General features: G+C 41.9%; 1 protein-coding gene across 14 annotated transcripts in view; it reads right to left on the reverse strand.

Annotated features, from left to right (window-relative positions):
• Positions 1–23464, reverse strand: part of Sox5 (SRY-box 5) — a 938356-nt gene that overhangs the window by 266918 nt on the left and 647974 nt on the right. For all 14 annotated transcript variants that reach the window (XM_029478841.1, XM_029478851.1, XM_029478846.1 and 11 more), the window contains one exon: positions 13664–13874. In XM_029478841.1, the coding sequence (XP_029334701.1) occupies positions 13664–13874 (211 nt within the window). The remainder of the gene's footprint in view (positions 1–13663; positions 13875–23464) is intronic.

The following is a 23464-nucleotide window of genomic DNA, read 5'->3' on the forward strand; positions in this document are numbered from 1 at the left end:
CATTGCTGAGAACCACAGACACCTTCCAAAGACACAGTGTATAATGCCCTTTATAATGTAACATATTTTAAAAACAGTAAATACATTAATTTAAATGAGACTCACTCCTCTTACTTCATTGATACTGTATATTAATCTCTGTGATCTCTGAATAAAAGAGTTGGACTAAAAGGTAGGGTTTGCTGGTGGTGGTGGTGGTGGTAGTGGTGGTGGTGGTGGTTTTGTTTTGGTTTTTGGCTCCTCACTTGAGCTGTGTATCCCTAATCATTCTGATGAACTACGGGAGCAGACATGGGTCAGTGGTGACACCATGCTCAGTGGCAGTGCAGAACAAGAACAGTGATGGCCACAGTGAGGCAATGCGGCGTCACACGAGTGTGGACAAGGACTCGGCCTGCCATGACTACTTTGAACTGGAGCTTCTTTTTCTTCCTCTCATTGAGACAGCTGTCGTACTAAGGCTGAGATCTGACATCACCTTTCTATACTTTTCTGCTGCCCCAACACGTGACCTAAGACCTGCACCCAACCTTGCACCCAGCCTCCTAGTTAGATGTACTTCTCTGCTGAGATATGGGACCTTTTGAAGTTGGAGAAAGGGGACAGGTAAGATGAGACAATGGAACCAAACAGAAATCCTCTGAAAGAAACCACAACTCCAGTTGGAAGAAGTGTGCATGAAGTCACTACCAGTGTATTTGGCTCCAACTGTTCCCCATAAATAAGGATGAATAAAACAATCTGAGGGCTGGGGACCATAGCTCAGTGGCACCGCACATGCCTTCCATACATGGTGTTGAAAACAAATAAAGAAGAATCTTTCGGTTAAATCTTACAAGATAGTAAAATTTCTCAAGGAAAAATGCTGACAGGGCTTTAATCCATCAGTAACATTCATCCTGCTTACCCAGGAACACACTAAGTTCCAGTCTAGAGTAAGAGCACTCTCCTGCTACCGTAAATGGATGCCCAATATTGGAGTGCATTCCCAGCCACAGACTCCTTACACAATTCCATCTTGCATAGAGGTCAACCCTGCTGTTATATTAATGTGTGGGAGAAAATGCACATATGGACTAAGTCAGGGCTCCATATCAGCCATGTTTACATAAGTCTTCCTTCAACCCATGCTACTTGGAAGGACAAAGGGAAACATCATTTGTGTGTTATCTTGTTCATCACTTCTGATAACAAACATTTTCATGTTTTACTTCAGAGTTGTACTGTCTTAACTGTTCATTCCAAGCCAAGAAGGATGAAAGAGTCTATGGCTTTGAAAGTCCCCTGCATTTGTTGCCCTGATAGCAGGGGCAGTCTCTATCCGATAGTTTACGTAGAAATGGCAATGAATGGAAGACAGTGTGCATCAACTTTCTCCACAAAGACAAAACAAAAGGAGAAAGTTCAAGAAAAGGTTCTTCACCCCTCCTCATAACTGTCAGACAACATCTATTGACCAAGAATAGCACACAGTACACACGCCAAACAAAAGGAATAATGAAAGATGTATTTACTTGCTCAGGGCCTTGATTTTTCTTTCTATTACGTACACACCCACATGGAAGAGTCTGCATTGTGTTGACAAATAACCACAGAAGCCAGAGGGAGGAGGGGAGCAGAGAGGAGCCTGGCAGGTATGTGACTGTTGTCAGTGCTCACCTCTGTATAGACAGAACCACACACACACACACACACACACACACACACACACACACAAGTCATACACCCACATGAAAGATAGGATATGGGTGATGGCTACACAGGTCCTAACATGTGGTAACTCAATGCAGGGAGGCAGGGGAGGTTGGAAGGCAGTAGTTAGGGTGTTTCTTGGTCTCTAATTATGTGACCCTTTGTATTTGCTGAGGAAGAAGTGAATTGTGTTCTAGAGTAATCTTTTAGCAATATTCAGTGGTCGTTTGACAATTTGCTACAGCCCTAAACTTGCTGTTTATTACATTGTTTTCTGAGTGGTTTACCTCACAGATGTATGTGGATAATTAATATCAAACTGAGATGTTTTAAGGCTCTTCTGCGTGTATTCTCTAAAGCACAAAATGTCCCCAGTAATTTACATAAATTTCGAGTAAAATACGCAATCTATGACATCATCGTGGTCCTTTTCCCCTCATTTTTTTGGCTTTAAAGCCACAAGGATGAAAATGGCTGTGTCCTGTGTGTCTGGGCCTTTCTCGGTGACTCCAGCCTAACACTACATAAAGGTTTGTTTCTGAGTGACTTGTGCAGCTCCTCTCTGTGATAAGGGAAATGTCTAACACGGATGAAAATAGGAGTGGTCTAGAGATGATCAGTGCGCACAGAAACTTGTCTGCAGCAGTTCTGCCATCATTGCATCGAGGTGTGTTTTCTTGGACTTGGAAAAGAAGTAAGTAAAAGAGGCGGGTGAATTAGCTGCCTTTCAAAATCAGGACGGGAGGGAGGAGCACCCTGCTACATTCCAATGAGGCTCTCCCTTCAGCTTCCAAAGTTTGTGGCCCAAACTCAGGAGTACAAGGCATAAGCTGGTCTCCAAGTACAGCAATGACATAGGCCATCTTAATCAAAGCAAAGTGTCCAGGTCATATACTTCTTCTATTTGGTCCCAGCCTCTCTGCTCCCTCACGCTGCTGGCCATATTTCTCCTTAACATGGAGGGCAGCTCGCAAGGTGCTTGGGGGAGTCCTTGAGGTCTCAGGACTCTGGGAGCAGGTGGCAGAGGCGGTTCTGAGTGGCGCTCTCCACTGCCTCCAGAGCTGTCCGTGCCTTCTTCATGAGATAGTCCTATTAGAAAAAAAGACCAAGCATCCACTAGAACAAAGCTAAGCAGGCCTATTTAATTAGGGCAAATACTTGATATCCACTTCTCCGTGTTAAACACACAGCCACGCGGGCTTGGGAGGTCTGATTAATTTTAATATGCATGGTTGTGACAAGTGCCTCGGGGGTAAGAGAGTGAAAAACACACATGGGCACGCAAACACGCTAACTCCTATGCCGGGCTGGAGTCGACTTCAGAGCGATGCTTGGCAGGGCTGCTCAGATTAGAGTGATATCATTCAGCTGGGGTTGGGACCTTCCTTGTGAGAGAAGGGAGGCCTCAGAAACAGGTGGCTGGCTCTTCACTCTTTAATAAATGATATCCCCAAAAGCCATGATATATGATCAGCAAGAAAAGCTGCTGTGTTGCCCCTTGTGATTATTTATAAATATGCAGCCAGGGTCTACAGGTCTCCTTCTGAGAGGTCTTTGCTTTGAATCTGAAGGCCTGAGATTGAAAGACTTAGTTGAACACAGGGAAAAAGAGGTAAACTAGCTATCAGAAAAAATTAGAATTCCTCAGGTAAAAAGAAATGTTGGCTCTGGTCTATGTTGTCCTCTCAGTAGACACACACATGTTTAAATAGGAATCTTTATAATGAAAGTCCTTGTCCTTTTATTTAGATATACAAATATCTAACTTAAAACATAATACTAGCCTGACTATGTACAGAAAGATATAGATGATTAAAGACCCTAAAAGTGGCTGCATTTCACTAGCCATAATGCAAGTTCTAATTGACCATAGTATAGAAGGCATGTCGCTCTCATGGTCTCTATATCCACAACCCTGGATTGCAGCTCAAGGCCCCACCAAGTAAAATGGATTCCCATAAACAATCCGTGAGCTCCCACGATCCAAACCTGAATGTCTTCCATGAAAATATAAATACATTTTCTATAACACTCAATGAACTCAAACAGATCGGGCTAAACTGCCATGGTGGGTAGCACTTGACAATGTGTGGGAATGGACAAGACTCACTTCAAGGCTTTAAACAGAGCTGTTTGAACACTCCTTCCTGAAAAAGTACACTCTTCAGCATGTGAGAGCATCGTCTTGTCTCAACCTCTGAAAAATAAGCTCTCTCCTTTATCAACATTTTATGAGTGTTAATTTCCATATCGGGGTGCCTTTGAGAAGGGGAGCCCCTGGGTTAGAGTCTAGCTTGCTCAACGAGAAGAGAGACATTTCCGAGTGACAGACGGCACAGTTGAACACAGAGCCACAGAGCGCGAGGCATAGCCCCTGACAGCAGCTGGAGTGTGAGGAACAAAACTTTAAAGAGATCCATTGAAAAGTCCCCTTGTTTGTCCTTCATGGGGACAGCACTCACAAAGACTCTTCAGGATGTACTTTGTCAAAGGGACAGTGAGCAAGGAGACAAACGCACCTCAAACCTCTGCCAATTAAAGTATCTTTAGGCTTTCCCCGATGTACTTAGGGCTTTTTTTTTCCTCTTTCCTGCCTCATCAAATGCAGCGTTAAAAACAAGAGTTTCAGAAAACCCATTCTCTGCACAGGGCAGGGGAGGCTGTGGGATTCTTTCAATTGAGATTGCAAATCTTTATTGCCTTCCCTATGATAACTGCTAATTGTAGCTGCTCAAGTGAGACCGATCCTGCATCTCTGTCTCAACTCCTCTAATAAAACGATGAGGCTTGATTTAATTTGTAGAGGAGGCTGTGCGCTGGACATCCGAGAGCTAAGAAGAGGCACTGTTACTACTCTGCACAAATGCTGGGCATGCAATGCCTCTGGCTGTGGTCAGAGGGCCAAATACCACACAGACACAGATCCATCTTTTCAGAATGACTGTGTTTGATACTGGAGTATTCCACTGACACGTCACGCCTATGTAAACCACCCTAAGCTGAACAGTAACTGGGAGGAAGAGGGCTTTGCATCCGTTTGACGATGCATAGCTACATACACCAATACGTTTGCATTGCGAATTGAAGGGACACATGCATTTTTTTTCTGGAAAATTCCACACGTTCTGTGGAAGATGACATCAGGTACAATGGATTGGGTTCATGGCAGGCACAGATATGGAAAAGACGTATGGTACAGTAAAAGCCATATATGTTTCCACGTTTTGGAAGAGGCCAGTTTGACAACTCTCTGTATATCTGTTTCAGTTCAAAAACAAATAAACAACCAAACAACAACAAAAAATAGAGAAAAAAATAATGTGCAAGCCAGTCCTGTTAGTGGTGAATTCTGTTTCCATCCCAACCACAGACCTATGCCTCGTGGGGACAGAGGGAATGAAAATTTGCCTGTCTCCGCTCTGGTGGTCTGAGGGTGACTTTTGGGGTAGAGGCCAGAGATGTGGTGAGGACTGTCATGAACTAGACTTTTCCAAGCTTGGTGACTAACTTCAGTGGTTCTCACAAGAGTGGAATTGTCTGTAAACCCTATTCACAAGAAACTGCTTCCCATAAAGTAACACAGTAGGCCTGGGAGAAAAGTGCCGTGTTCCTCGGGTCTTCCAAGTCAGGAGCAAGAATTGTCTGGGGATTTGGGGAAAATCTCTCAGTTTTGTGCATCAGTGCCATGAATAAAAAAAAATGTCACAACTGGTGTCTTCCTCACACAATGAACATACTCACTAAGACAAGACAGTTCATGGGAGTCTCCGTCAAGGAGAAAGAACACGAAGAGATGCAGACGGTAAGTAAAAGTAGGCATGTGGTAACCTGAGAGAGAAACACACGGAGTACCCACACGCATGTAACACACGGTGTACCCACACGCATGTAACACACGGTGTGCCCACACGCATGTAACACGCGGTGTACCCACACGCATGTAACATGCATGGTGCAGTAAAATTTGAGACAGCCATGAGCCTTTAGGTCCTGATATTTAACTTTAGCACACATTCCCCTTACAAGGGGAATATAAGGACCAAGCAGATTGGATGTTAGTGTCCCATCCTACTTCTATGTGGATCACAATATATGACGTTCCCCATTATTAATTTGGAGAAATTGTCTTTGTCATTGTATAGTCATTCTTGACTTAAGACACAGGCTATCCACATATTTATTATATGAACATATAAATAAATAATATCAAAGCTGTGGCCTGTTTACGGGTTTGCTAGCTTCTCATTGGCTGTTGGTTTTATTGATAGTAGATGTCCTAACTTTCTCCCCTGAGGGATCCTGGGAAGGGAGCACTGTGAAGCAGGCTGCCAGTGTACCTGAGGAGTGACATTCCTTAATGAGCTAAGATGTGACAGTGTCGGTAACTGGGGCTTCTCCAAGCAGACTATGCTTTACAAAGTACCACCCTCACCATTACCTCATCTCCTCTCCTCAGTCACTGAAGGCAGTAGTGCCGTCAGTGCTGCAGTGAAGGGCAGACAGCACATTAGCACAGTCATGATAATGAATGAGGCCAAAAAAGTACCACACTTGCCCAGTGAAGCCACAGTGTAGATGCTCAGTTTTATATAAACTCTCATTCATACAGAGAGTTGCCAAAGTCAAGAGTAAGAATAGATACAATCACATCATGGAATATCACTGAATGTTTGTGAAGTATCCCCTGAATGATTCAGTAACTAGCCAACACACACACACACACACACACACACACACACTAAATAAGTGCAGGTAATTAGAATTTTAAAAGAACAAAGTATAATGGCATTCAAGTATGAAACTGTCAGAATGAGACCCATTTGACTTTGTAAACTAACGAAAAAATTTATTTTAAAAAAAAGGAGGAAAATCTATGACGTAATTAAGACTGAGAGTGATATTTAAGGCAGAGAAGGACACAGCAGAGGCCAGGGATGCAGCTCAATCGACAAAGCACTTACCAGGTAAGCTTGAATCACTGAGGTTAGCCAGGTCTGCAACCCCTGCCCCAGCGAGATGGAGTGGGACAATCTCCCAAAGCTTAGAAGCCAGCTAAGCTAGCCTGGTGTATGTGGGAAAAACAATAAGGGACCCAGTCTCAATACAGTAGATGGTAAGGGATGCCACCTACAATAGCCTCTGCCTCTATGTGTATATGGTGGCAAATGCATTTCACACTCACAAGAACACACACTGAGTTTTGTTTTTAAGTTCAGTAGTATTAAGGCACAAAGGGTTGAGAGAATGTATGCTCATTAGACAGACATGTAACTGGAGGCTAAGGAAAGTTGCATCAGGAAGTGCAAGGGTGACATGGGGTAACTTGTTCCTGTGTTCACTGTCAGGAAGTATGTGAAAGACAGTCCTTCTGTTGTAATTTAGGGTCCTCCATACAATAAGAGCAGGGTCAATTTACTAAGATTACTTTTTAAGTAATAAGGTTGTTATCTTTGGTGTTTTAAATGTTGTTTTAAATTTATTGATTTAGTGTGTATGAGGAGAGGGCACAGTGAGACCCTGGTGTGTGCGTGTGCCTGTACGTGTCCCTGTTTGTGTGTGTAAAGGCAATTTGTAGGAAGCGGGTCTCTCTTTCCACCATTTGGGTCTTAGGGCTGGAACCCAGTTGGTCAGGCTTAGCGTGCCTTTACCAGTCAGACTATCCGCCATCCCAACCGCAGAGCTCTGAGAGGATTCGCTGAAGAACCTGCCTAGGACTAACAGGAGGTCATAATTTTCAAGATTTCTCCTCTCTATCACCCACGTCAGCAGTATGGCAATAGTAATGAAGGAGATTAAGCTTAGTTTTTACAAAAATGTTTGAATATTTAGTATGACTATCTGAACTTTAATGAGTATCATATTGGAGTAAAGTTAAATAAATGGCCCTTAGTACAGTGTTGCATTGAAAGAAGAGTTAAGGGTGGCTGTAACTTCCGCTTCCTGGGAGACCCAGGCAGACTCTAGGACATAGGGAGCTAGCATAAATGTGTTTGCTTTACTGCCACAGCTGAAGCTCGATTACGCCACCATTATCTGGCTCCTAGACATTTTTCGACAATGATTTTTATTAAAATCTCAAGGTTTTCTCCTCCTCCTCCTCCTCCTCCTCCTTTTTTTTTTTTAATGGCAATTAGACAACCTACAATGGGCAGGTATGCCCTTAAACACTTTTTGGAAGTCTGATCACTTAAGGAATAACATTTAAGTCACTTAAGGAGTAACATTAAGGAGAAACTAGCAATTATCACCTCATATTTTTCTAACGTTTCAGAGGGATATGGAGCCATGTGAGGTACAGTATAGGAGCTGATGCACTACCATGCAAACATAGCAAGCTGTGCATGAGGCGTGGATTCTAGACCAGTGGCAACACCAGCTTTGAGGATGACCCTAGGATGTCTTTAATCATCATAGTTCCCATCTGAAAATGGAGAGGAAAGGAATCTAGTTACTGAGGTCATGGGGGATCCCATGTCTCTCCTCAGTTGCCGTGCCTAAGAAGGGCTGGCTGATTCGACAAACTTATTACCAAATGTAACACAACCACAATAGAAAGGCTGACATAATATATATATATTATGGTTTTCTATATATATATATGGTTTTCTATATATATATATATTAATATATATATATATGGGTTTCTATGAATTTAGAAGCATACACCACAGTAAGAATGAACAGTAGTGGACAGAAAGATGGCTCAGTGGCTAAAGGCACCTAGTTGGAAGCCTGATGACCTGAGTCTAATCCCTGGAATGTACATTGCTAAACAGAAGAATTGACTCTGGCAAACTGTCTTCTGACCACCCTACACACTCAGACTTGTGTGTGCCCATGCATGCATACATGCATGCACACTTAATTAATTTTGAAAGGAATGGACATTAAGAATCTGCAGAGCAGATCCTTTTTCATAAGGACAGCCCCAAAATTCTGAAAGACTAAAAAACACAAACACGGACGTGTTATATTTTTCTCCTAAAATATGTTTGAAAAGTACCTTAATACCTCATGCAGAAGCACAGGCTAGCCAGAGTAAAGAGGAGGTGTTCTTTCTGCTGTATGGTTGCACCTCTCCTCCCTGACAGACACTCTCACCTTCTTGGCCTCCCTTCGGATGGCCTAGCCTCTTCTCCTGGCTTCCCTGTCCCTGTTGGCTTGCTGTTGGCAGGGTGAGGCTGGAAATAATGTGGCCTTTCTAGTGAGATCTGCTTCCCCACCCCCACCACACAAGAGGAAGCCAAGATGTGAACGCCGCCACTCATAATGATTTCACTGGGCTTAATGAAATTTTCATCACAACCTGCTGCTCAGTTTAATGCCCTTTGAAAAACAATGCACAAAGCTCCAGAGGAGAGAAAGGGATCCGTCCTGTGGTATCGGTGTACTTAGCACTTAGCTCTAGTCCCTCTCTGCTATGGCACTCTCTCTCTATGGAGTTGCAACAAGGGCTTGGAGCTAGCTTTCCCACCAACACTTTTGACATCTTCCCCTTCAGACTGATCACTGAAAGTTTTATCTTTTGATGTCGGGCAATAAGAGAGCCTCAGCTCAAGTGTGTGCTCTACCCACTACCATGGTCCCTTGAACCTGGATGGGAAGGCAGGATCGAGTGGCCAGTCTCATGCATGTCCTATATCCTTTGATCAGTGATGTCTTGAAGGCCAACAGAGCTTCCCGTTACTTTAAAACCTACAAGCTCCTAAGTTACAATTCTGCATGCTTTTCTCTCTGAATTTTATTCTATTTTTCTTTCTGAATAAGAACATGGCTTTACTCAGATATAAATTACTTCTTTATAAGTCTGTAAATTGTTGTGGTCACTAGATAACCATTCTTGAAAGAGGCGTAGAGGCTTATGACTGGAATCCTAGCAATCAGTGTACAGAGGCAGGAGAATCATCAAGAATTTGAGGCCAGACGAGGCTGCACACTGAGTCTTAGACAAACATAGGCTACAGTATGAGTCCATGTCCCAAAACAACACATAAAGTATTTTTAAATGCATATAGATTGTTACCAGGGCAAATTATCAGTAAGAGTATGCCTATGATTTTAGATATTCAGAGCAGGCTCTGTATAGCCTGCATATGTGGGTGTAAATGTTGTCCATGCTCTGTCCTTCAAAGATTGTTTCTGAAATTCAAGAGGGGAGATGAGGGAGTCTGTGTACATGTATGTCTGTATGTGTCTATATGCATATGTATGTTATATATGAGTGTGACATATGTGTGAGTATGACATAAACATGTTTGCATGTATATACACACACAGAGGCCACTATCAGACTACCATTCTGTGTCCCCAATTCCTTTGAGACAACACAGGCTAGGCTGGTGGCCACCAAGCCCCTCGAATCCTCTTTTCCCTGTACCCTGCACATACATGGGACTGCAGGCATTGTGTGATGGCATGGTGGCCATTCCTGACTTATGGGAAGAAGTGACTTCCAGGTGGTAGGCTATCATGTGTGTGCAAAAAGAGTAAGCGCTCTTCACAACTAAGAGCAAACACTGCTCTCACCCAGACTCAGACTTCTCAATTCCTGCCTTGTTCAGCATTCATTCTCTCCAACATTACTCTATTTAATAACACGTTTCTTTGTATCTGAGAATTTATGTGTTTTAAGAGGAAGATGTTCTTTGAAGTCCATTACTGACAGAGATATACTAAGAAAGGCCCTCTGGCCTTCATATGCAGTCATGACTTCCTCTGCCAATCCTTCCTGCTATGACCGTCATCCTTGCTATTCCACCCCAGTAGCTGCTCTTAGGAATTGTGTTTCTCCTATAATTCCCAGTGCTCCACCAGATTTTTCATCAAGTACTTGTGGATGCTACCTGCTGCTCTCTTTCCCACTGAGATGTATTCACTGGGTTTAGATTAGCTCTGCATCTACTTCAAAGTTATGAATTTATACATCTCTTCTTAGACAACCCAATACAGCAGAGCTATGACAACATCATACACAAAATTCCCTTTAATAGTATCATCTAAAGAGAATCTCCCAAATCACTTTGGAATAGTGTATACAGAACAAACACGGGACCTCTTATCCCTATTCCGTATCCTTGAATTCAGAACATATCCAATACTATGATTTTAAATTATCATGTGAGGAAAAACACTTTACAACTCATTCTATGAAGTCAGCATCAAAATCAGAGATGTACATTACTCAAAAGAAAGATATGAACTAATCGACCTCATGGCTCTGGATGTGAACAGCCTCAACAAAGCCTGAGCAAGTCAGATACCAAAATAGATCAAAAGAACTATAAAGTGTGGCCTAGTGGGATTTATCACAAGTTTGCTAGGTAGGTCAATGTTGAAAATCTCTGTGGGAATTTAAAGATTAGTGATTGTGTGTGTATTATATTAGTAGGTAATTAAGATCAGTGATCGTGTGTATTATATTAATAGGTAAAATTATAAATTCATAGAAAACCAGAGCAAAGAAGAAAGCAGGTCCTCATAGCATCACCCAGGGAAGCCTACAGCAAACATCCTACATCATGGTGGGTCTAGAAGCCTGGTTCTTACAGTCAAGAACACAGCAGTGGCATCATATCTACTTTTCATGATCTTAAGCAGTATCCTACTAGAAGTCTAGAAGTCTTGACATGTAAGAACAAAGAAAGGTAAGAAAACCTTAACTGAGGCACGAAATAAATGAAACTGTCAGTTTGTGAATTAAATGTTTGTCCACGTAGATAATCTCACAGAATTAGCAAAAAAACTGCTACAACTGAATCTGAGGATATGGTATGTCTATATATTATCAGCCAGCAAGGAAAATGTGAAATTAATAGTATGATTCTTGTTTATCTTTTCATTTTACATAAAAATGCAATAAACAAGCCTAACCGTAGTGAAACGCATCTAAGTTACGTATGTAAAACTGAGTCAGGGCCAATATTTTAGCAGCTGAGGAAGATTGTATTTGTTCCTGGATGAGAATAGTCACAGCTTCTTTATAATGCGATCTACAGGCATGACACATCCTCAGACAAATCAGCAATATTCTCTGGATATACTCAAACACACTTAAGAGTTTGTGGAAAGAGACAATTGACTCACGCTGACCCATAAAAACCCTAAGGAAAAGAAAGAAAGCTGCAAGAACAGGACAACCCCAAACAAGATTTTTTTTTTGTCAAGCAAAGCTATACTCATGAAGACAACAATGATATCAGGACAAGGGAAGTATAATGATTTGAAGGAACAGAGCTCAGAGGGCACAAATAAATGAACACTAATTCAGCCGGTCACCTTCGAAAAGGAGCAAAAGCATTCAGCAGACAAGAGTCACCTTTCAGAAAATACCTAGACACACTGTGAAGACACAGAAATTAAAGGACCGAGACACAGAACCTTTAAAAGACTAACTCAAAAGGGTTCCTAAATCTAACGTGTACAATGCAAATTTATAAAAGTGTAGGAGATAATGCAAGGAAAATATCTTCAACTCTCCATGACTACTTGAACAAATCACCACTAAAACCCACAACCATAGTGACAACTGGAAAGCCATTAAAATTTATTTATTTTTTCTGCAAAAGAAAATACTGAGAATGAAAACACCAACCACAGACAGGGAGAATGTTTGTAAATACACTTCTGATTGAAACTGGTATCCAGGATATATAAAGATCTCCTGAAATTCATCTGTACCAAAATGACTCAATAAATGTACAAAAGCACTAAAGAGATACTTCCCCAAAGACACAGAGATGTAAAATAAAGTCATGAGGGGATCTGGACAAGGAGGCCATTGGGGAACTGCAAGGTAAACCAACAACGAGACCGGAATCCATAGCTACTAGAATGCACAAAATCCCCAAATACAAAACAGCCAAAGGCTGAGAGGGCTGTGGAACAGCAGTACCGTCCCTTCAGTGATGGCAGGAAGGAAGATTTTATGAACACTTTTCAGACAGTTTGGCAGTTCTCTATAAAGTCAAGCAACACCTCTCCATGTACTCAGCCATGATGCTCCCAGGAACTTGAAAACGTATTGGCTATCATACGTTGTAAGTCAGACACGACTTGTAATCAAAGTACCTCTGTTCTCCACTTTGTTGGTTTGCTCACTTGGAACTCACAGCTGAGGAAGAGGGAACCTTGGTCTTGAATGCTGGGTGGTTTCAGTGACCCAGACTCATCCAGCGTTAAATTGGAATTGTTAACATCTGGATCTAACCTTGGACAGGTTAGTGAGGTTTATTTTTTTCTTATTCTTTTGTTTTGTTTTTGGGTTGAACTCTTACACACACACACACACACACAAACACTTAACCAATAACTAAGAAAGAGAGTTTTAAAGTTAGAACCCCAAAAGAAAAGGATTCTAAGAGTTCAAAAAATGGAGGCTACATTGAGCCACAGCTAAGTAACTACAATAACATTTTTATGGATTGCTCAAGGAATGGACCTAAGATCAAGGATAGGAAATGAATATATTGATGCACAAAGGTTACAAGGTGTAACACAATTCTAAAATGACCCTCAAGGGGAAAGATTTCCCTGCAATGGACAGTACAGTCTGCAGATCCATGACAAGCAGGTGGGTCTTCTGGGTAATGCTGAGACAGTCTATTCTTGAGTCTGTACGTTTCATTCAAGTATAACTTACTCATGTATAAAAATAAGGCTCACATTGCAATGTGAATTTATGATTTAAAAAAAAATCTTAGGATCTGTGAGATAGAGATGAAGAAAGGAATAAAATAAAGAAGGAAGGAGAAAAAGAGGGAGAAGTAGAGAAAGAAAGAGAGAGAGAGAAAGAAAGAAAGAAAGAGAGAGAGAGAGAGAGAGAGAGAGAGAAACAGAGTAAGAGCGAGAGAGTGAAAGAAAAGGGGAACGAGGGCTTGCAAAAAGACCTGAGGTATCTAGATTGTTCAATTTAAGAATCTACACCAAATATCATAAGTGGAAACCAAATCAAACTGCTTAACCCATCTTTTACCTTCTGGCTCATTCTTGATCAGCTCTTCCATCTTCCTCTGCTTCAGGGTGTCCACCACATCCGCTAAGCTGCCCTTGCGCCGCTCGGGAGTCCCCAGGGCTGCACTCGACACGGACTCGCCACTCTGTCGCCCACCTTCTTCTGCCTTCTGAGGTGAGGTAGATGAGTTGTATGGAGCTAATGAAGACATAACTTTATTGCCATCGACTTCCTAGGAGAGAAAGCAAAGACAGGGAGGGCTGTTTAAAATTCAGCAAGATTTCTTTGGAGAGCAGTAACTCTGGTAGCTCATTCTGAAGCCACATGGGAATGTGACATGTCACTCTGTAAGAGCAGGGAGCAAAGAAATTTGGAAAAAAAAATCCTGGCTTCACTTTGCAAGCCTGCTCAAGAGTGAGTCACTGATTGCTCTACAGACAAAAACAAAATACGAGGTCCCTTGTCGTAACGTGAGGCAGCAAGTTTTTAAACGTAGTGTGTAAAGGGCAGCAAACATAGTGTGGTCGTCCTGTCCTGGCTGTTGCTTAAAGATCTTGGAGCTGTCAACTGCATTCAGCTGCCTCCTGGCACTCTAACATTTAAACAAACCATACATACATGTACCTTGGCTTTATCTTCGGTCTCTGTAGCCTGTCCATGGCTCTCCTAATTCAGATTATGTCTCTCTTGGTGCACCACTCACTCTCAAGCTTTAGAAAAGCCACACCACACAGGAGATCTGGACACTGGGCAGGAACATTGTGAGACTGCCTCTGCTTTTGTGGAAGCTTTCCTGACTGAGTTTCCACTTGAGGTCTGGTTTCTGGCCTTCCCCTGCATTTCACTGAAGTATCAAGTGCTGTATTAGCCAGTACCCTGAATTTTGCTTCTTTGTAACTCTCTGCCCCTGAGCAGCTCTAGTCTTCGTTCTAAAACGTTTGCGTTTTTGTATTCTCTTATCTGTTCTCTCCCAGATTTCAACCACGAACTTGTGACATTTATAACATTCAGGGTCTATTTGGTGTCAAAGATATTTCAGGAATTTTAAAGAAGCATGAATCCAGCATGATAAACAATTTTCTTACTTAAAGGTCTGCCTGGGGTCATCACTTATATCCATAGTCCTTTAAGTCCCACATAGCAGAGCACTGTGAAGGGCAAAGCTTTATCACTGAAGCCTTGGGAGCCTTGCTCTCTGACTATGCCTCTCATTTGTATGGCTCAGAAGATCCTCGTTAAAACACAGTAAAGTGTGAGCAAGTGGAACCTGCAATGGGTTGCACACCATACCTGTTGATACCTTCATCATCTGTGTAAGAAATGATATTGGACCCCAGAAACACAACAAAGGACATTGATAACTTAAAAATTAAGGCTAATATTGGCTAGCTTAAAGTATATTCTAAATTACCTGACTGAAATCTTGTCATCTCAATTCTTAAAAATCATTATCAACATAATCATTATATCTTGATATGATTTTGAATTAACAGATGTTTGGTGGGTATAGGGACATTAACTAAAGGAGAAATATCAGTTTGTTGTTTGGGCTTAATCAGGAGAACAAAAGAGAAGAAAATGAGGAGGAAGAGGAGGAGGAAGAGGAGGAAGAGGAAATGTCCTCTAAGGAAACCTTCTAGCTTACAACTTATAAATCCCAGCGAGTTTAATCCCAAGTAACTGTTCTCTGGCCATCACTACAGAGTACGCCTCCCATATGTCGGCTGAGCGCTCTACGCATGCACAACTTAGTTTCTAATGTCACTGAGTTTCGGATACAGCCTGAATGGTTAGACAGTGATTACAAAACCCTGGAGGAAAATTGTGTGCCTGCTTTTGATGTTATTTATTTAAAACTATACATAAGCCTAAGCACACAGAGGAACGGGACACGCAGGTTCCTCTTGGTCAGAGGACGGAGGACTTCATTCCTTAACCTCATAAGCGTGTTTCTCGTGAACAGCCCACAGGACGCATCGTCGACAACACAGAATGTAGCAAGAAGCATCTGGATTCACTGCACACCAAAGATTTTTCATCTCCTGTTCCTCCCTGGGTGAAAGGAAACATTTCTCAACTGAGGCTCCACACTGGGTACACGTGTCGGTACCCTGTTTAACACTGAAGCAAGCACAGGCAGCTGACTGAAGACCGCACACCTTTTTATGACAGATCATCCCGAGAGAGGATGGCTCCCACATCTGCATGCAATCGTGTATAGAAGATCAGAAATTACTCCCAAAGGGAGAACCCCACTGTCCATACCTCACAGTCAGTCACCTTACATACAAGAAGGAAATATTCCTTAAAGGCTTGACTTCACTCTCAGGGATTCTAAAGTCAGTTGCCACGGCAGGGCAGACTTAATGAAAAGTCATTAAGTATCATTGCTACTTTACACAGAACTGTATCTTATCGCTGGTTCGTCTGTCAGGTGACACTTTAGCCCCTGGCACCACTAATCCCTTTAATGGGTGGCTAACAGCTGACACAGGCTGGGACTCCACTATTCATTTGCATGGTGAATATCTTTCTTCCTGAGATTGTTTTTGCCATATCTGAAATATGGGTACACATTTCTCTTCACTTTGGTGTCAGATGAAACCCAGACACTCAGCTTGCATAAGCACGAAAGGACCCTGATAGCCATAGGCATCTAGTCCACTCCTCAAACCTGAGGGCCCTCATCAAGCCAGTGCAGGCAAGTGCACAGGACTGGGAGGTGTGCATAGCATCAGAGGGACCAACTCTCAGAATACATTAGCAAAGGAATAAGAGATGCTGTGTTCAACATGGCTCCATCCCAGTGAAATACCCTTGTGAGAATAGCTTCAGTTTCACTCTTTCTAAAGACAGCATTTCACTCTAAATACTTGGAAGAAAATGCTAGTTCTTAATATTTAAATGATAATTTGGATAATGAGAAGGAATTATTTTATTTGCAAAAAGAACTGAACCACTACAATTTAACCAGATCCAAACAGCGCCTCATCCTTGGCCCTTGATCTCACAGGAAGCATTATCTTACATGAGGTTGGTTCTGTACATGGAAACTAAATTCAATCCACACATGGTAGCAAAAACATTATATTTATATTCTATTCATTAGAGTACATAATAATAATTGGATGGCTTATATCAACCATTTTTGAAGAGTCTTATAGGCCTAAATTTAATCTAGATAGTAGGACTAATTATGGGTTCCAGTTAATAGAGAAACTAAGGGACTCTGACTGGGGGGGGGGGGGATTTGACTGAGGTCCTAAGAAGAGGGACAGACAACGTGGCTTCAGAAGCTCAAATCTAACAATAGCACACTTTTTCCTTAAAAAATAAAATAATTGCTCATATCTACTATATGTGAGCAAGATAGACTGTCTTCTTCCCAATAATTATGAAAATGAAATTTTCCTTCTAATATATTCAACTTCCGTAATTAAGAAAAAAAATGCTCTCCAATTATTTTAAAGTCCCTATTTGTAAATCCTTTCTGTCTTTGTATTCAATGAACTTAATAATGACCTTTGACATTTAAACAATGACACAAACTCAGCATGAACTTTCTTCCCTAACTAGCTGTTCAGAGTAGATATAATGGATAGTTTGTGGTGGTTAAGCTGTCAACAAACACTACCTGGTCCTCTGTTTTCAGCAAACTGAAACTTGAACATAGAAAAGGCAATAGGGAAGGCCTGAATGGTGATTCATGAGAGTCTCGCCCAGAGCAGTCTCTCAACTGTGGTTTGCAGAGCAGCAGCAGCAGCGAGGGATGACAGAGAGATACACAGAAGAGGTGCTCTCCTTACAGGGTCGAGCTGGCAATGGGTGTTCCCATAAAATAGACCAACTAGTACAGAAACAAAGCTTGGAAAACTGTCTTAACACCTGCTGTGTGTGTTCACCCTGTTAGATGCTGTTTAAAAGAAGGAGGTCACTCCCATCTACCTTGATGGCTTGGATTAGATTGTCACCTTCTGTGGTCCACCCTGTCAAACTGAGTCTGTCAGGTACAGCAATGAGCCCTGTGCAGACTGTCCTTTAAATCTTCTTGGCACTTTCTTGGTTGAATGTTCAGTGTCTTTTCATGAACCTTCTACTGTGCTTTCTTACTTTTTGGTTACAGAGCCCTGGGAGACCACTTAGGTTGTTCTCCTGAACACAATCCCTGTGTTATATACACACACTCCCCTGGAAACACACAACCCATTCCTGAGACTGGATTTCCCATTATGATTCCAGCTATGAACCTACTCCTGAAGTCCCACCTAAACTCCCATTAACAATGGATTGCTGGGTGGAAAGCCCTCACCTACTGCATTGTCCCAGGAAGGTTAACATGTAGACAGACGATGATGCTAAACACTCAATTACTGTTAAAAAAATAATAAGTGGGCTGGGCATCGTGGTGCATGCCTCTAATTTATGCCTTTGGGGGGCAGAGGTGGCTAGATTTGTATGAGTTGAAAGGGCATTTCTGTTTAAATAATGAGTTTAGGTCAACCAGGGCCATTCAGAGAGATACTCTCAGTCGCTCTCCCCATATATATGTGCTACATGTCCATTTACCTATCTCCTATCATCTATCTATCAACTATCAATCATTTATCTTCTATCATCTATCTTATCATCTGTCTAACACCTTTACATTGATCTATCTAAAGATAGAAGAAATGCTAAAGTACTTTCATAGATTTTGTGATTTTGTTACATGATACTTAGAGAGCTCTCTATTTTGATTCCTGAGCTAACTGTGTACTGGTTAATCTTCATTGTCAATTTGAGAGGATTTAGAATTACCATAGAAACACACCTCTGGGTATGCCTGTGAGCATTTCCCTAAGCAGTGAAGCCACTAAACAGGGAAGACTCACTCTGAACAAGGGAAGCACTATCAATGGGGTGGAGACTTAAAATGAATAAAAGAGGAGAGAGCTATCTATGCATCTCTCTCTCTCTCTTGTGTGAGCTTCTTCTCACATGCATGTGAGCTTACAAATGCAGGCATACCTGTGAAAATTGGATGTGCTTCTGCCTGCCTGCCTGCCTGCCCCAGCATTCTTAACTCATAAACCCTAGAGGGGGAACCCAAACATGAGATTCAAGATACCAGATGTCCACTATACTTCAAGAAATTCCACCGAAAAATGATGTGAGAGCTAACATGATAGGGTTAGTTTGGGGGACAAGTAGCTATGTTGGGGAAGAAACAGGTGATTAAGTGACAGGACTTAAATGGTTTTAAGAAGAGAGAGAAAAGGCAAAATGTTCTATGGGCAAAGTGGTGGAGGAGGGGAGAGGCCAGGGCCCAGGGACCAGCACACATACATTTTCTGCCCCGAACAGTTGCTTTGACATTCATCTGAATGTTCATATGTACACTGGTTGCTGGTGCAGGTACAGAAACTCAAGTCTTTGTAGGTGTACAGCAAGTGTTCTTTCCCGGAGCTCTTCCCCCAGCCCCATGTCTACGAATGTCACAGTCACTGAAGAGAGACTCGAGAATCTGGGATGATTTGTTTTTGTCAACAGTGAGTTTTGATATGTGACAAAATTTGCCTTGATTTATTAATATCAATGATGTAAAGATTAAACAATGGTATGCATGATGTCGCTATCCTCTTTACAATATATCTAAATCCCTGCAACTGAAAGTGAGACTTAAAAATGAACTTTCTTGTTGAGTAGGCTAGTTCAGCTGGTACCAAAACGGAGAACCCAAATTCAACCCCCAAGTCCCACAGAGTGGAAGGAGGGACTGATACCTACAGGTTGTCCCCTACCAACACAGTTCCCACGCCTCCCACACAAAGTAAATAAATATGTGTAATAAAGTACTGTTTACAAACAGTGGCTATTTGGGTGATTAGGGAGAGAGGTCGTAACTGAGAAAGTCGGTTGAGAAAGCATCTTAATTTCCATGCAGACGCTGTAGAAGGCTGCCAACAGGACTTCCCCTTAAACTCTCCTCCACGATCACGAATGCTGGAAGCTCAGAGAATGCGACATTTGGGCACGGCATGTATGTTTTCATGTGCCCTCCAAGCCTCTTCATAAGCAAAAGAGGCATTTAGGGAATGGCTAATACATGAGCTAATAGAACCAAGAAAACTAAGAACACCCCGTGCTCCCACAGGTCCATTATCTCCCTGCTGAAGATCTGTACCTGTGTCTCAAGATCAAACACCTCTTAGGTACACCCAAGACCTCTGAAATCCCCCACTCAGGGCTCCGAGTCTAACCATATGCCATTTCTACACCAAAAAGACATGAGCACATAGCCAAGTTCTTCCACTGAACATTTCCCCTCTCAAGGGAATTGCTATTTACAAGGACATATCGAGAGCCGAGTGAACATCACACTTCTGTAAGGAGGCAGCTTTCCTACAGCTCTTAATAAAGTTAACTTAAAACTGTTCCTATCTGTAAGTCTGAAGGAAGAAATGAAGTTGAAGAATTCATCATACTTTGATCTGGTGCCCACATTTGTAAAGGAGTTATACAGGTATAATGAAGATGGGAGACATAAAGTATTTTTATTCAATGTAGAGTAGACACTGAATAACACCAACCAGCTGGACATTTGATAGCCTTGTTTATAATTAGAAACAATGTTTAATATTAAATAAAACCTATTGCGGGCCCTTCCTACATGCAGTAAACTATTACAACATCAAAACAGTTTTAAGTTGGTGGTTATAAACAGACTGAACCAGGGCTCACTGTGCAGGCTCCTTTTTAAAAATATTTTATTTTATGTGGATGAGTATTTGCCTAAATGTATGTCTGTATATACCACATGTGTATAGTGTCATGGAAAACCCAAGAAGTTGGGTTCCCTAAAACTGGAGGCACAGATGTTTGTGAACTGCCATGTGGGTGCTAGGAGTTGAACCAAGTTCCTCTGCAAGAGGAGCCAGTGCTTTTAACTGCTGAGGCACATCTCCATCCCCTCAGACTCCTCTCTTAACAAATTGCTTGGGCAACAGTACAGGCATCTTCAGACTCAGTGTCGTTGTCAGTGATGCTGGTCATTATCATGAGCCTTGCTGGATTTAGGATTGACTAGGAGACAAGGGAAACACACACACTTGGGGGAGGTGGGGAAGAAGGGGTGGGCGTTTAAAGTATGTGTGTGTGTGTGTGTGTGTGTGTGTGTGTGTGTGTGTGTGTGTGTAAGAGAAGACCAATCTGAGTATGGGTGCCAGCATCCCATGGGCTGGGGTCCCACACAGCTTAGACAGAGGAAAGAAGAAACTGAGAAGACCATGAGAAGACCATCTCCTTCCTCTGCCTCTCCCTCCGCTTGTCACAAGGGTCTGAAACCTTCGGTTGGAATAAATTCTTTCTCCCTCAAGTTGTGATCTTTTTTGCAAAGGAGTTCTTTTTTTTTTTTTTCATTTTCATTTTGTTCATTTTTTTGTCACAACAAGAAGCAAAAATTAAAACATTCAAAATGGAATTAATTTATATTTATACACCAGATACATATTTAACTGATGTTCAGAAGTTAACATTAATAAAGATTTGTATACAGTAAAAGATATTATTTTGGTTTCTTTCATTTTTTTTAATGAGAGTCACTGGGTCACTCACTTATTTTGTGTATGAAGCTCTGTATCCATGGGGGAGGCAGGGGCCACGAAGTGAGTCTGGAGGTCAAGGGGCGGTCTGAGGGGCTCAACTTCCCTTAGTTCTCCATGTGAGCTCTGAAGCTTGACCTCAGGCCTTAGCAGCAACAACCTTCACCTACTGATGCTACTTCATCTTTTCCAATTATCCCTTTTGATAATTTAACAAAAATAATTGGGGCTTGGTGGTGTCTCTGAGGTAGAACAATTGCCCTCTGTGTGAGAGACTCTGGGTGAGTCCTAAAGTCCCTAAAATGTGTTGGAATTCTGAGTCATCAGGCAAAGTACTATGGTGAGGGGGGCGTGTGCAGAGACTCTGACCCCACACGAATTCCTTCCCTTTGGTCACCGGTTGTGTACTAGGAGGCAAAGTCTTCACATGACTCAGGCATGACCTCCGAGGATGCAGAGGCAGGAGGATCCTGTCTGAGGCCATCATCCCCTCTTCTGATGAGATTTGTCTCAGCTAACGGTTTGATTTCCCGAGGCTCTGTGTGAAGGGTCCCTGGACCTCTGACGAAGGATGGGGTACACAGAACTGCACCACATCACTGCACTTTGGTTTCTGATTTTTAAAATTTACAGTTTCATGGTTCTCTACAAAGGGATAAACCAGGAAAATGGTCAAAAGAAGAATGTTCAAAACCACTCATCACAAAAATCAAACTTCAAAAAGTCAAGTTCTGGGGACAACAGCAGGGAAGGTAGTACTATGTCTCATCAATCCACATTGAGAATTAGTTGGTATGCTGTATTTTTATTTTTCTGACATTTGTCTTTCTTTCTGTGAGGTAGACACATCAGGATTCCCCCTTCTTCATGAGTATTTTAGGAACTCTTACATACTAAATCTGCAGTTCCTCTCCATTCTATTAGTAGAAAACCCCAAGAGTAATGTTAACAAGGACAGAAGCCCGCTGGGGCGGGGGGAGTTTGACCTCCATAGATCAGGACAACTCCAGAGCCTAAAGTCAGTTCTTTCTCACACCATTAGATGTACCCTGCTTTCCACTGAAAATCTATAATGGCCTGTTTTCCTAAGACATTGGATCAGAGCATAGTTCCAACCAGAGGCAGTACTGTGGCTTTGAGAGGAGACTTTATCACCAGTAGAATCCTTGATTAGTGATATAAGAACTGCAAGGCTTCACAGTTCACTGTTTCTGTATGATGCTGAGACAACACAGATACTGTCACATAGGTGCTCACATAGATAAATCATCCACTTGTCCTATAAAGCGTAATGTCCTGAGTCCATTTGAGGAGCGTGTCAGAGCCCCCTGACAGGAGGAGGAACAATCAGCAACACAGATGCATTAGGCTCCCAGGGGCGAATCAGTCTTTATATGGTCTCTGTGAGCAGGCTCTTCTTACACTATGCTTGGGGGCCTCCAGCTTGTTGGGTTTGGAGAAAACAAAACATTATAGAAAATATTTTCCTAAAAAAAAAAAAAACATACCAAATCTTTACACACTCACTAATATTTCAACAAACATGAGTTCCCCTTCTGGAGTGAATGACTGTTCTGAAAGATTCTGTGGACTATAATGTTTTATAACTCTCGGAGAAATTCCGTGATGGATACGTGATTCCTATTTCACGTGTGAGGAAATTAAGGTTTCTAGAAGTTATTACTTTAAAAGTGATGGATGAAAATGGAGAGGTAGGAAATTAAACCTAAGATCCAATTCTAAAGCCCACGGTGGCCATCCCTCGGCTACCTTGCCTTCCTCAACCGACTCAAGTCCTGTGACATGTGCCAAAGGTATAAGAAAAGAAAGCTTGTGTTCTCTCTGCTCACCATTAAGATTTTAAGGGCATGGAAATATACATAAAGTAATTCATAACCATAACAACTGTGAAGTGTTGTTTTGTACAGCAGCAACCTAGGGGGGGGAATAGGGAAGATTAGAGAAGAGAAGACATTGGGATTTTAAAAAGATATAGCAAGAAGCTCTCTGTCACAGCACCCGGTGCGCAACTCTGAGACCTCTTATTTAATATTCTCTTTATACTGTGCCAGTGGGAACATCTTAGATTAGTCACCATGTATCTTGCTATTAATGTTCAATAAATACAAATTGATTTAATTACGAATTTATTAAATTTTTATGCACAGAGCCCTTTGGTCTTATGAGAAGTAAATAGAAAGGTCTTTTGGTCTAAACTTGTAAGAAATAAGTAGAAGGAAAC

This window comes from Mus caroli, chromosome 6 (assembly GCF_900094665.2).
Source record: "Mus caroli chromosome 6, CAROLI_EIJ_v1.1, whole genome shotgun sequence".
NCBI lineage: Eukaryota > Metazoa > Chordata > Mammalia > Rodentia > Muridae > Mus > Mus caroli.